Genomic DNA, 15,648 nt, shown 5'->3' on the forward strand with positions numbered 1-15,648 from the left:
AATCTCTAGGATAGTGGCTTATATTTATTGCAAACTGATAACGAGTGAAATTACGTATTTTGTGTTTTTTTTTTCCTGACTTTTGGTAAGGCAAAAAGATAATTTTCCCACCTAATATTATAACTAAATGATAAATATTATAATTATTTTAAAACAAATCATTCATTAAATTATTTTTTCCCCAGCATACCCTTCGTTCCACTTGAATTTGTTTTTCTTTTTTTATAATCGCAATTTGATACTTTTCTTGAAAAAGTTTCGACGAAATGGCACCTAATCTCCAACTAAACTAACTGTCTAATTGTCTGTGTGTGTGTCTTCCAAATGTTATATATATATTCAAATAACGGCCACTCACTAATTAAATGACAAACAAATGTTATTGCATAATGTTTTAAATTCAATTATAATGTTTTTGCAGATTGTAATTCATACCAAACTAGACACAAAAGAATCATTCCAAACAACATAGACAACTATTTTTTGGTTCGTTGTTCCCAAAATTTATTGGATTGTTGTTCATTTGTCATCTTCTGCAAAAAAAAAAAACAATTATAAAACTTGGTCAGATATATTTAATTACAAAAAAAAAAAAAAAATTTGCTTAATCTCCAAAATACGGACCATTGATTAGATTTGGGATTAAATTTCAAAGTCGTTTTAGTCAATATTCGCAACGTATCACCGACTTGATTCAGCCACTAAAATATTAACTGGCAATGTGTTTTTATTTACTAGAATATGATCATATTTATTTCATATTATATGTTTTTTGTGTTGAATATTTGTAGATAACTTATCAATTTTCATATTAATGAAGTAAATTGAACCCATATAATAATAAAAATTATTGATCTTGAATTACATTCGAAATGTTTGATTTTGTATCTTAGACCGAAATAATAATAAAAATTACCACTCAGCTAATATAAATGTTAATTGCAAAATGGGATAAGCATGACTAATCAGATTAGAAAATTTATTCGACGGAAATAAAATTGTGTAAAGGCGGAAACTGGACCGCAAGATATGGAATGAAATCATAAATAAATAAATAGGTGCTATTTTTAATTCGAATTAAAATTTTCCGAAAATTCTCTTTTATTATTTAAATTATTTTTTTGCCGCGTGGACCCCACATTTAGAAAGGAAATTATAAAATGTTCGCGGGTGTAGCTTAAGACAGTTGACTTTTGCCTCTTAAGACGAGACTGCAAAGCGAAGGAGCCGCATCATTGGATGACGATTGATGACGGCATTTATCACCGCATTGCTTGGGCCACGTGGAATAATCATTGTATAAATTTTATGATTATTTTGATTATAATATTTCCTTGTCAAAATTAAGCAGATTTTCCTATTGTTTGATATAATTATATAATTTTTTATTATATTTTGTTACGCGTAACACGAAGTGACAATTTGAATTCTATACGAATATTAATTCAGAAATTACAAAGACGCTAAAAAATAATTAAATGTTAGGTCTCCTCTCTATGCTTATGAGCCATCGCTACCATGTGAGGATATACAAGTATAGTTGCAATATATGTATATAATGCATAAGCGGGCATATGTGTGTATATATATATATATATGTGTGAATGTGTGTAATTGGTATCATATGGATATATGTGTTTCATGTAGCAAAATGCTACGATAATCGTGATGTCATTCAACCTTGCTCCAAGTCATGGCTACCGCCACCACTTAATCTCATATATGTGTATGTTGCGTGTGTGTGTATATATTAATATATATATATATACATATTCGTGTGTGTGTGTGAGAGAGAGCATTTATATATATATATATATATATATTGGACGATATGGAAATAATTTAATATTATTCACAATAGGAAGTATTCCTATTATGTAGATAGTGTTGTTAGTCATATCTCTACCCAATGTAATATATATATACGTACTCTATTCTAAACCTAATATATCAGAGAATATTAATTCTGTTACATGGTATCAGAGAAAAGTGTCTTACGACTCTGAAACCCTAGCCGCCACCGATCTCTTCTCTTCAACGACGACGTGCATTATCTTGCTGTCCACCCTATTTTCCGGTCACCATGTCCGCTGATAACTCTACCTCAGATACTGCCGCCACGTTCAATCCGCTGGATCCGGCCAAATCTCTCCTCACCGTCAACATGTCGAATGTGACCAAGCTCATCTCCTCGAATTACTTCACTTGGAGTATCCAAGTCCAATCTCTACTTGAAGGACACAAACTGGAAGGTTTCATCCTCGATGATGCTGTTATTCCGCCGGCGAAAATCGACAATGTCGGAACCCTTGTCGACAATCCCGCCTTTGCCGCTTTCAAGCAACAAGACCGTCTGTTGTTTAGTGCTCTCCTCGGCACTATCTCTCTCAACTTACAGCCTGTTATCGCTCGTGCCTCGTCTGTTCGTGATGCATGGAAAACACTTGCCAATATCTACGGCAAAGCGTCGCGTGGTCACCTCTTACAGCTGCGGGATCAGATCAAGCGTTGCGTGAAGGGCACGCAATCAATTGACGAGTACATGCGGTTCCTCACCACCAAGGCCGACGAGTTAGCCATTCTTGGCAAACCCTTTGATCATGAAGATCTTCTTGATGCTATCTTAAACGGCTTACCGGAAGAGTACAAGCCTATTGTCGATATGGTGCTGGCCAAAGACGTTGCGATTTCTACCGAGGAGCTTCATGAGAAACTCCTCACTCATGAGGCTAAACTTGCTGTTGCCTCCACTCTCTCCTCGGCGCCGATACCCATCACAGCCAACTTCACTGGACCTCGGTCACGTCCTCCTTTCCGAGGACATGGTTCTTCTCGTGGTGGTTCTTCGGGACGTTCCAAGGGGTATCAAGGGCGTTGTCAGGCATGTGGTATTTTTGGCCACAGTGCACAGCGATGTGTCCAATTCCGTCTGGTCTCTGCTTCTGATGTTCCTGTCGGTCATGCTTCTCCGAATCCTCGGTGGTCTCCATCGCCGAGGCCTTGGCAACCAAGGGCTCATCACACCGTGATCCCTTCTTATGATGCTTCTCAGTGGCTTCTTGATAGTGGTGCTTCGCATCACATTACTTCAGACCTTGATAACCTCGCCTTGCATAACCCGTATCAAGGTGGGGACGATGTTGTTCTCGGCGACGGTTCGGGACTTCCGATCACCCATACTGGTTCTTTCTCTCTTACTCTTCCCACTCGTTCATTGGCACTTAATGATGTACTCTGTGTTCCGACTATGAGGAAGAAGCTTGTTTCGGTCTCTAAGTTGTGCAAGACTAATGGGGTGTCGGTTGAATTTTTCCCGCATTGTTTTCAGGTGAAGGATCTAAACACGGGGGCGTCGATTCTCAGCGGAAAAGCTAAGGATGGTGTCTATGAATGGCCGGATCCCCCTCTCTCTTCGAGTTCTCCCATTGCTTTATCGAGTCATAAGTCCACTTTGTCCGAGTGGCATTTGCGTTTAGGTCATCCTGCATTTCCGATTCTTCAAAAAGTCTTGTCTACGTTTAATTTGCCATTGTCTCGGGATTCCCCACATTTATTTTGTGATTCTTGTTCTCGTAATAAAAGTCATAAACTCCCTTTTTCATGTTCTACGATTTCTTCTTCTCGGCCACTTGAATTGTTGTTTTCGGATGTTTGGACATCCCCGGTTATTTCCATGGATGGATTCAAGTACTATGTTTTATTTGTAGACCACTTCACTCGCTACTCTTGGCTTTATCCTCTTAAACAAAAATCTCAAGTCCGTGACACGTTTATCCAATTTAAAAGCCTTGTTGAGAACAAGTTTTCGACCAAAATCACATGTCTTTACACGGATAATGGTGGTGAATTCATCGCCTTACGTTCGTTTCTTTCTTCTCACGGCATTTCTCATTATACTACTCCACCTCATACACCCGAGCATAATGGCATTTCTGAACGTAAACACAGACACATTGTAGAAACGGGTCTATCTCTCTTACATCATGCGTCTCTTCCCACTTCGTATTGGTCCTTTGCTTTTTTGACCGCCGTTTATCTTATTAATCGGCTCCCCTCTCCGAAGTTGACCATGGCGTCACCGTATTCGTCTCTCTTTGGTATTGATCCTCATTACAGTAAGCTTCACTCCTTTGGTTGTCTTTGTTATCCTTGGCTTCGTCCTTACTCAACTCACAAACTTGATCCCAGATCCGCTTCTTGTGTCTTTCTCGGTTACTCTTCGTCTCAAAGTGCCTTCTTATGTTTTGATTTTCTCCGCTCTCGCCTTTTTGTCTCTCGTCACGTGGTCTTTCATGAGTCCATTTTTCCGTTTAGTGATCTCTCTCGGTTTTCTTCCTCATTGTCATCGGTCTCCTCTGAATCCTCTTCTCCTTCGTCTCTCGGTCCTCAGGTCATTCCAGCTCAGACCTACATTCCGCCGGTCATTCCGCCATCCTCGACAATGCCCCTGAGTGTACATTCTTCACCGGACTCCGCTGGTTCTTCCTTGTCTGGCTCGGATTCGGATTTAGCTGTTGATTGCGGAGCTAATCATCGGGTGGCAGTTGCTTCTCCACCAAGGAATACTCATCCAATGCAAACTCGTCGGAAGAACAATATATCTAAGCCTATTGATAAGTTGACTCTTACAGCCTCTTTTTTGGATGCTCACAGGGAACCAACGTCGATTTCTCAAGCGATGAAAGATCCTCATTGGCGTATGGCGATGAGTGATGAATTTAACGCTCTTGTTCGGAATGATACTTGGGAGTTAGTACCGTCTACCTCGGCAACGAACATTGTTGGTTGTCGTTGGGTTTTTCGGGTTAAAACCAACCCAGATGGTTCTCTTGATCGGTACAAGGCATGCCTCGTAGCCAAAGGTTTTCATCAGCGTCCCGGCATTGACTTCCATGAGACCTTCAGCCCGGTTGTCAAACCCACTACCATTCGACTTGTTCTTAGCCTTGCGGTTACTCATAGCTGGAGCATTCGTCAATTGGATGTAAACAATGCTTTCCTACAAGGAACTCTCTCGGATGAAGTGTATATGCATCAACCGCCGGGTTTTATTGACAAGGATCGACCGGACTTTGTTTGTAAGCTTCAGAAAGCCATCTACGGTCTTAAACAGGCTCCTCGGGCTTGGTATTCGGAGCTACGGAATTTTCTACTTGTTCGAGGCTTTGTCAACTCAATGGCTGATGCTTCCTTATTCATCCTCCGTGGCACCGATTTTAATCTCTTTGTGCTTGTTTATGTGGATGATCTTATAGTGACGGGGAACTCTCCACCACAGATCCGAGACTTCATTGCTGCTATTTCGGCTCGGTTTTCTCTCAAGGATCTTGGCGACCTTTCTTTCTTTCTTGGGGTTGAGGCTACTAGATCGAGCAAGGGTCTCTTCCTTAGTCAAAGGAAGTAGATCTTCTTCATCGCACTAAGATGCTTGATGCCAAGGCCGTTTCGACACCCATGGCTTCGACATCTCGCCTCACTCTCCATCTCGGCGATGCCCTTTCAGACCCGTCAGAGTATCGAACTGTGGTTGGCAGTCTCCAATACTTGTCACTCACGCGTCCGGACATTAGTTTTGCCGTAAACAAGCTCTCCCAGTTCATGCATGCTCCCACTGACGTACACTGGACTGCAGCCAAGCGTGTTCTTCGATACCTCGCAGGCTCTCGGACCACGGGTATTTTCCTCTCGGCGAATAATTCTCCCTCGCTTCATGCCTTTAGTGATGCAGATTGGGCAGGTGATCCTGAGGATTTTAAATCCACCGGAGCATTCGTGGTATACTTTGGTGGTCATCCGATTTCGTGGTCTTCGAAGAAGCTTCCTGGACATTCTCGCTCCTCTACCGAGGCCGAGTATCGGTCAGTTGCCAATTCGGCAGCTGAGTTACGATGGATCGTGTCTTTACTCACTGAACTCGGTGTTTCGCTCAAGTCTGTTCCGACTATCTATTGTGACAATATTGGAGCCACCTACCTTAGTGCCAATCCTGTGTTTCATTCTCGTATGAAACATTTGGCATTGGACTATCTCTTCGTTCGTGGTCAAGTTGAAACCGGTACACTTCGTGTTCTTCATGTCAGCTCCAAGGATCAGCTCGCCGACGTTCTCACTAAGCCGCTTCCTCGCACCGCGTTTCATGACCTCTGTGTCAAGATTGGAGTCACCTCCGGAGCTCCAACTTGAGGGGGCGTATTGGACGATATGGAAATAATTTAATATTATTCACAATAGGAAGTATTCCTATTATGTAGATAGTGTTGTTAGTCATATCTCTACCCAATGTAATATATATATACGTACTCTATTCTAAACCTAATATATCAGAGAATATTAATTCTGTTACAATATATATATATATATTTTTTTTTATGAGAGAGCATTTATATATTTATGTATGAATTGGAATTCTTATAAGTTAAACTCGCTAATTTAAAAATAGTGTAGACTTGAGAATCAAGTGGACCACACCTTTTATAAACCATTGTCAAATAAAATATAAACCCGAAATTATTTGTTTCATATTCTGAGACAGATCGTTGTAGTTGCGACAAGTTAGGGTGTAATTGTTATTGTTGGTAGGAATGCAAATTATTGCTCTAACCCAATAAATATATATAATGCCATAGAATATTGATTCCGAGGTGAAATATACTGAAATCTTGAAAATATACAAGTGTACATAATTTATTTATCATGTAATCCGTTGAGAAACAAAGGAATAATATGTATCTAAAAAATTAATAAATGATAAATTAAATATTTTAAAAAATCAAACATACCGTTAAATCGATTGATCGTACAAATAAAGCGATTAGATCTATCATTTTTTTTCTTATAATCCGAAAGTTCATATGAACTTCGATTCAACTACAAATTATACCTACTATCCTATATATATACAAGTATACATGTATATTTTTAGACGATTGCGTAGTCTTATGTCGCCTCGAGAAAAAGGATAATCTTTTTTAATCTAATTGTTTGTCATCTATGATTGCCTTATTAATTAAGATTTGAGTTTGATAATTAAAAATTCAATTTGCCTAACTCTTTCTTTATATGTGTTTCGTTGGTACTTTTTAATAGACTAGACCTTTCTGTCATGTACAGCAGTCCCTCTCTCCCTATACATGCCATGTATGTATATACATATGTGTGTGTGTATATATCAGATAATATATAATACATGATTATTACAAACTTTCAAAGCATACCACGGTACATAAAAAGTTTCGATTAAATATGAACGAACGTTGATGCACACGCGTCGTATTGAGAAATGAAAACGTGTATATACGTGCAGATAATTGCATAAGATTATGGATAGAGAGTATCAAATCTAATCAGGGGGAATCCCCCAATTCTGTTGGTTTGAGAGTCCCTTTCCTGTAAACGAGGTCGTGGGTTCAACATCCAGAGTATGGAGATTCCCCTTCTGTCACCTACGGGTGTTTCACATCCCACGTGTGTGTTGCAGAATCATACGCGTGGGTCAGGATTAGTCTGAACCTTTGGACGTGGGATCACCTGATTATCAAAAAAAAAAAAGGCCTACGTCTCTCGTAATCATTTTCCTTCTACATTTTTTTACAGACACACACACACACATATATATATATATACATGTATATATATATATATATAATCACTAGAGGGTAATAGTTAGAATATTCAAATGAGAGTTAATTCTGAATAATTTGCATGGTTGTAAGCAAAGTGTCACGTCACATGTTGTTTAGCTCGTCCAACGAGAGATCTATGTATTTATTTCTGCATGATTGGTATAATCATTTTCCTTTTTTTTCCCCTTTAGTGCATTAATTTTTTTACGTCTTTTTTATATTTTTTATTCAACTAGATTTTCTTTCGTTATTTTCTTTTTATTTGTTTTCTTCGTTATAAATCAAACGAATATAACGGGAACAGGCATTCAATGAAAGTTGGGTAATCATGCGAAATGTCCATGTTTCATGTTTTGGATTGTCTCTATACGGAATAAAAAATAAATAAAAATTTATTGAAGAAAGTAAGGAAAATAAGATTCCCTCCGAAAATTGTGTGTTCATGTGTATATATGTCCTGTTTTTTGTGAACAAATATCGTGTTGCTTTATTCTACACGTTAAATTCAAACGATTCTCCAATAATTCGTGGAAAATAGAATCTAGCTTCACCAAGAAGCCCGGGTTTTTTTTTTTATTAAAAAAAGTCCCTTTTTCCTCGTGTTCATATCATATTTCTTAAAATGGAGATCGTATCTTTGAAAATTTTCTCTCAAATAATTGTTTTTTAAAAAACAAATATATCGACCGAATTTAGTTATCCGAATGATATATGTATAGAAACACTATCACTTGACTTCACTGATGATTAAACGAGATCCAAAACATATGGACCGGTTTAAGGCCATATAATGTCCAATATGGGCTGCTCACTATTGGGTCTTTAAGGCCAGTTTTTCCATTTCTTCCTAATTGTATATATATATATATATATATATACTTTCTATTGTTTGTTTCATTTTAGAAAAAAAAAGTTATTATAAAAAGGGACCCAATAAAATGAGATGGTAAATTTACTGTGGGTTTTTGTAACTATTCACCAATTTGTTGTGTGCAAGTAATCGTGGATGTGATCTGTTTAGGTCTAAAAGACCCCCAATAATATATTCGTTATTTAATCTACACGTGGATTACGAAACACCACAATCATATATGGGACATATCATCCCCTTTTTAATAATAATAATAATAATGATGATGATGATGATGATGATGATGTCATGTCCTTTATACAATAATCATTTGTGATATCGCCTTGATTATTACCAAGCTATGGATACGTGCCTTGCCGGAACAACGTGGGAAAACGAGTTGTTCCTTACCCCAAAATGTATGACGATATATATATATATATATATATATGTATATGTATATGTATATGTATATGCGCACAAACTCATGGGCAGACAACATTTCAAGAATTTCGAGATGGAGTTATTTCATCTTTATTGTTGGGTGCACAAACTATGATGGAGAAATCCGATATTTCAGTGGAGACCCATTAATACAAATACAAGAATATATATATATATATATATATATATATATATATTGTTAACTAAAATCTAATATATAGTTTTTTTTAAAGACACGAATTATAAACGAAGCATATGAACTTAACTTCCCACTTGATTGATGAACTCGGAACCGAACTGCAAAAAAAAAAAAAAAAAGACAACAAAACTAGTTTTAAAAATGTTACAAGATCCATGATCAAGTTTCCGTACATCTTTCGTCGTACGCTTAATTTGTTCCCTAATTCTCGTTTTCTCGTCCACTTTCCATATTCGGCTCTCAGCCTTGCGAGAGGGATGGAAAACAGAGCCGAGCGGATCAACCTTGGAACTGAAGGTGACGACTACTCAACAACAATTGCTGCTTCGTAAAACCATTGTCGAAGTGTTCCGTATTGTTATTGTAACTGCAGGTTTTCTTCGAAGGGTTCATCGTGTCTTCAATCAAACCCGATCTCTGTCGTTTGTTGTCGACCCCGAACTTCTCGAGAGGAGGAGAGGTCATTTGAGGTAACTTCTGACCCAAGCAACCGTTCCCCTGATCCAAATCCGAGGAGCCAAACACCAATGGGAACTGGAACTCGAACTCTGCCTGATTTTCCGAATTCTCCGCTAGAAAACTGGCGAGGAACGACAAATCTCCGGTCTCCAGCAAGTTGGAGAAGGAACAAGATCTCTGCGGCTTAAGGGTATTGTCATTAACGGCCACAGATGATAAGGTCGTTAACTGAGGCAATCTTGGAAAGAGGGTCTCTTCTTCATCGTCTTCTCGCTCTTGATCGCTCGTGGCCGCGTTCACCGCCGGAGATGACGACGAAGCTTGAGATTTCTTGTAAATCCGGCAAAGGACCCAATCATCAAGCTGAATTATAAGGCAGAGAAAGGAAACGAGTTAAAAGAAGAAACGAAGCAAAACCCATGAGTTAAAAAACCGCTCACCCTCATAGAAGATGGTTGAGGAGGTTTCAGGGCTTGATCACCGCCATTGCTGACGCGGTTCCGCTGCTTGGAAGAGAGGGTTTGGGAGAGACGGTACTCGTGCATGATCCAATTGGTTTTAACACCCTTTGGAGGACGTCCTTTGTAGAACACGAGAGCTTTCTTCACTCCGATATTCTCGTCTCCTCCGATCATTCTGTCCGTTCCGGTCGCTTTCCAGTACCCGGACGCCGCCGCCCTATTTGGACGTCCTCCGTTCGGATACTTCCTGTCCCTCGGACTGAAGAAATACCATTCTTTTTCCCCGAACGGTGCTTTAGCTGAGATTTTTTATATATAAACATTCGTTTGATGTGATTATGATTATAAAATGTGTATTTTTGATGAAGATGTGAAGCGTTTTTTTGGTTATTACCGGGTAAATCCCAAGGATCGAACTTGTAGATGTCGACATCGGCGATGATGGAGACGGGAACAGGGGAAGACGATACCTTCTTCCTTAGGTAATGGAGAATGAGTTCTTCGTCCGTTGGATGAAATCGAAATCCCGGTGGTAAATTCGATCTTGGGTCTCTGCTCATCTTCTTCTTTTCACGGATATGGAATAAAAATATTTTTATCTTGGGGGGTTCGAAGGAACGATTGACAAGGAGAGTTGGAGTTTTGCTACTTAGAGACAAGGAAGTGAGCAAAGGATTGAAATTCTTGGGAGAATGCTCGGACCCCAATTTATGCCTAGCAGGTTTTTGTCGTTTAGTGTGAAAAACAAATATAAATTGAGATTTAAAAACAAAAAATTCTTATTTCCATATAATATAACAATATTTTTTTTTTGAAACTAACAAACATATGCCGTCAGCAGACTTAGGCATGTCGTATGAGCAGTGGATGGACAAATCTTTAAATAATTCATATATCAACGAGAAATTTCAATCTTTTGTTTTTTTGGTTGTATTTAAATTGTTTTTTACTTTAATTTTAAAATTTTATAAAATTGAATACAAAAATTTTTATTGAATTTTCATGTATGATATATTGATTTTAAAAATATTTGTTTCTAAATAACTTATTTTATTAATTTTTTCAATCATGTGATATTTCATTCTAAAATATAAGCATGTATTGTATAGTTTGTTCGTGAATAATGTTTTAGTTTGAGAAGTGGGGCCCAAAACAGACAGCTGGGTTCTTGGAGATTACATTTGATTGGTTAGTTTCGCTTTTGTCTCCACCTTCTCCACGTCATCCCTTACACGGTGGCTCATTACCCCAAAGCATCATACTCCAATTATTATTTCATTTTCACTCATCCAGACAAATAATTTATATTATATTACGCGTTTTCCAACGTGTTTATGTATTGGATATACAATTTATAATTATGATAAATTTGATATATTAAGTTAATATAGTGAATAATATTAATTATGTGTGTAGATATCGAAATTATAACTTACCCTCTTTGGTGATTTCACATAAAAATTCCTCAAATAAAATAAGTTAATATTTAATTAGTAGAGAAAACGTAAGTTTAATTGGCAAACAATGGTTAATTATTCACTAATAATCAGTTGAAATTCAACTTTTGTTAAATATAAGATGGCAAAAGTGAAGTGTCACTCTCATATTTTTTTTTTCAATTGCATCTTATTTTTCCAAAAGAAAAAATTGATTGGAAGTTTTGGAAAGATCGTTACGTAAATGTGTGCATCTCTTGGACCGACGACTCATAATATTCCTTTTACTAATTAAGGATAATTATTATCTTCCATAGATTGTAATAATTAGGTTGAATGGACAATAACGGAAATGAAATTCTAGAGATAAGGATGACGTTCTCGTACACACAATTGCTGGGCCAAACTCGTCTATGTCCATTGCATATCATTGTTACAAAACAATTTGAATTTATAATTACTGCATACATTAAGATGCATTTAATCAATCCTTTTTTTGTTACCATTTGATTAAAAAAAAATCCTTCAATATATTTTATTACATATTGACATTCTTAAGACGCATCGATATGTGTGTAATATAAAACAATAAAAGAAAATGGTGATTGGTTTAAATGAGATAAGACTTTGAAATCTAATCCATAAGTAAATATATTAATTAAGATTATCTACAATCTTTCTATGTTAATAGTGTTCTTAATTGCGTGTTTTGTCTAATCAAACAACCCATTAATTAATTATTTATTCTTAATTTGAAATGTCTCTTGTTGGGATGCAACCTAACTTCTTCCACGTAAACCCCGGTCGATATTGTTAATTACTTTTTATTTTTTTTTGTAATAATGATTTACTAAAGTATGTTTACATTATGAAATCGCCTATGTATTTTTTTTTCGAATTTCTATAATGATAATGACCTGCCACGGCGGCATTGACACGCACGCACTCCACGAGCTTCCACGTGTGCTTTAGCGAAACCCCTCGTGATGATGACCTTACTGCATCACATTATTGGAGATTAATTGACTCTAAATTTATACCATTACGTTCGGTTATATAAAACTATAAAATAAGCGTCACAAAATTTAATATAATAATATACATGCAGATGCGCACACACACCACAATAAAGAAATAAATAAGTGCGCGCATAAACGTGAATTCATGTGTTAAGAGAAATCTTTTCAATAATGATGGAGGATTTATTTTGATTACACATTAAACACAAAATCCACATAAGAATAAACCATACTATTAGAAATCGTTGTATTGATTATATATTAATTAGAATTTAGATCCATGGTTCGTTTTCACTTTGACAGCGAACAACTTTTTAGGTCTCGTGTGTGTGTATATATATATGAAGAAAACAGTTTCCGAGTAAGATTAAATCAATGCAATGAATTTCCATCTATTTATATTCTCGAAAATTCATGTTTTTTTTTATATTCTAGATATTAGAGAGAAAAAAAAGAATGAAGTTAAAAATACCCTTCGTATAACCTCGGATGCTGCGAATTTGTCCCGAACTTTGGCACACGCAGCACATGAAAAATATCATGTTTAATAATAATCGTGAATGAACATTCGAAACAAACTAGTCAATATGGTTTATAAGAAACTTGGATACTAATAATGTTTGAGCAAAAAATTATATGGTTTTATATTAGTGATAAAAATTATATACTAATAATGTTAATTTATTAAAAAATTGCTTCGGAGGAAAACATTAGAAAACAATTAAAAACAACTAATATAGTTTCGACGTGTAATAGTTCTACCTAATACTTTATAGAGTTTAGAGAAGAAATTTCATCACTATGCTTCAATCGTCGACTATTTAAGAAATTATGAACAATATGGTAAACTCAATTTCTTAAACAATCTTTTGAATACATGTTACAAACGTTCTAATGATACGTATTATTTGTTCACATGTTCTTGTATAATTAATATACAAAAACACATTCATTCTATGATGTAAACCATTGATTCCGTGATGTACATATAATGAGATATATGTATATATATTAGAGTAATACACATAAAAAAGGAAATACAAATTTTGACTTAAATTTACTTATCACATCGGTAAATTAGTTCCAAACCAGAAGAAGTTATGCATATGTTTTCACTTCTAAACAAAGTATTCGTCTTATTCTATCTCTTTTCCTCTCAATACATTTTTGCTCATCAAACTGAAAAACAAGTATGGCGTTGACTTTGATAAATTACTAGCCAGAACGAATCTTCCCCTTTAACACTTTAATTCAAGTGTGATGAATCGAAACAAGACTTTATTTTTTCATTCTTTTGTAATTTTAAAAACTTTTTCATAACAATTATAAATCAATGTTGAATATTAATGCACGGAATTCTAATGTTCTATAAGCTTCAACGAAATCTTCCAAGTTATCTACTTTATCACGGACAATTTTGGGATTTGTAGATTTAGAAATATAAGATTAAACGAGAATTGCACATTTGAAAGGTTTATTGAATGTATCATATAAGTATTTTACCACATATCACAATATTTTTCTCTCTTAAAACCTCGATTAAAAATCCATACTCAATTGTTATGGTATTTGAAGTTCACGCTTCTTCATTGACAAAGATAATAAGCTTGTTGTGTGTTATTTGGTTGAAAAAGACGATAACATTAATAGTACAGGGTTTTTATCGCGGTAAAAGATGAGGTATTGAAATAGGTGAGGAAAGTCTTGGTATTGATATACACTCTTTATGTTTCAAGTTTAGTTTGCTTATAGATAATATAGACTCAGAATATAAGTTAAGCCGTCACAAAATTATCGTTTCCTATCGAAATATAACGCATACCTATTTCTCTCATCTCATGTTTGATCATTTTACCCCATTGATATTTTTCATACTGCATCTCTTTCGCTATCTATCATTTGTCACCATAACTTTTTCTCCTTCCATATCCATGTCCTCTGTTGTCTCCATATCTTTTTTCATTCGTATATTTATCATTGATCTCATCGTAAAAAACAATCATACGCCCACCCTGATCGATAGAGAAGCCTGAATGTACAAAACTGGTAACAACCCTGAGGATATCATCAAACAATCATGCTTTCAATTACATGCGTGAATGAACATTCGAATCAAACTTGTTATTTTTGAGTTTATTTTTTCATTCCTTTGCAATTTAAAAAACTCTTTCACATCACTTATAAATCACACTGTTGAAGACTGATACATTAAATTTTACTATTTTATAATCTTTCACGAAATCTTTCAAATTACCTAACTTATCAACGATAATTTTGGGATTTATACCTTTAGGAATATGAGATAAACGGAAAATGCACGGTTGAAAGGTGTATGGATCATATCATACAAATATTTTACTTGCATATTGTAATACCCCATCGGGGAGCGTACTCATGATTTGAAAAGGATACATTGCGTCGTCTCTGCGTTTGTTCCGAGCTTGGTTTGGGTTTGTCACCTTGTAATGTCAAAGGGGATATGAGAAGAGTCAAACGCATTCAATGGCAATAACCCATTGGGCACAGAAGGGGACGTTGGAATCCCAAGATTTCGCCATAGAAGGGGATTTAGATCCGATGGAGTTTATCTTGACCTGACAGGGTTTGCTCTTCTTCAAAACCGTAAGTGGGGAGATGGGGATCTGGAATCCCTGGAATAGAAAATGCAGAAGAGTTGGTGCAACTTCTTTTTCGGCAAATCCATACTTTGGATTTGGGTATAGTAAAGATCGGTATAAGATAGTGGCGCTCGTTGATGACGACAAGAAACCTTCAAATAGTGTAATCTTCGAGTCCAAGGCCAACAAACGGAGAAGGGTAGACCTGACGATAGATTTTCATCCATGATGAACAACCTTTGGGTTACGGGATGGCAGGTGTCATCTTCGTAACAGACAACGAGTTTCTTATCATTTTCGATAACAAAAAAGCACAGTATGCATACATCGCCCGAAAGAACAAATGGACGTGATTTGACATGGTCTTGAACCTCATTCTCCACACACATTTAATTATCGTCTTCTTCGAGCTCCGAACCTTTGTTTTTTGGCCCCTCGTTAAGTATTCAATAATCAATAAAAAAAATTGCACGGAATTTGCCCCTAAATTATATAATCTGTTTAACAATCCAGAAATCACTTAAGACCTATCCGTTCATC

General features: G+C 36.2%; 1 protein-coding gene across 1 annotated transcript; it reads right to left on the reverse strand.

Annotated features, from left to right (window-relative positions):
- Nucleotides 1–9,172: 9,172 nt before the first annotated feature.
- LOC104820743 (NAC transcription factor 29) lies at nt 9,173–10,720 on the reverse strand. Its single transcript, XM_010551318.2, has 3 exons — nt 10,430–10,720; nt 10,015–10,334; nt 9,173–9,937 (listed from the first exon to the last, which is right to left on the reverse strand). Exons 1-3 carry the CDS (start codon nt 10,593–10,595, stop codon nt 9,395–9,397), a joined length of 1,029 nt encoding a protein of 342 aa, XP_010549620.1. The 5' UTR covers nt 10,596–10,720; the 3' UTR covers nt 9,173–9,394.
- Nucleotides 10,721–15,648: the final 4,928 nt, after the last annotated feature.

The sequence above is a fragment of the Tarenaya hassleriana genome, unplaced genomic scaffold (assembly GCF_000463585.1).
Source record: "Tarenaya hassleriana unplaced genomic scaffold, ASM46358v1 Cleome32, whole genome shotgun sequence".
NCBI lineage: Eukaryota > Viridiplantae > Streptophyta > Magnoliopsida > Brassicales > Cleomaceae > Tarenaya > Tarenaya hassleriana.

Coding starts and splice junctions, on each gene's coding strand:
- LOC104820743 (XM_010551318.2), bottom strand. CDS start 10,595: ATGAGCAGAGACCCAAGATCGAATTTACCACCGGGATTTCGATTTCAT. Junction 10,335..10,429: donor CGATCCTTGGGATTTACCCG/GTAATAACCAAA, acceptor AAAAAATCTCAG/CTAAAGCACCGTTCGGGGAA. Junction 9,938..10,014: donor CTCAACCATCTTCTATGAGG/GTGAGCGGTTTT, acceptor CTTATAATTCAG/CTTGATGATTGGGTCCTTTG.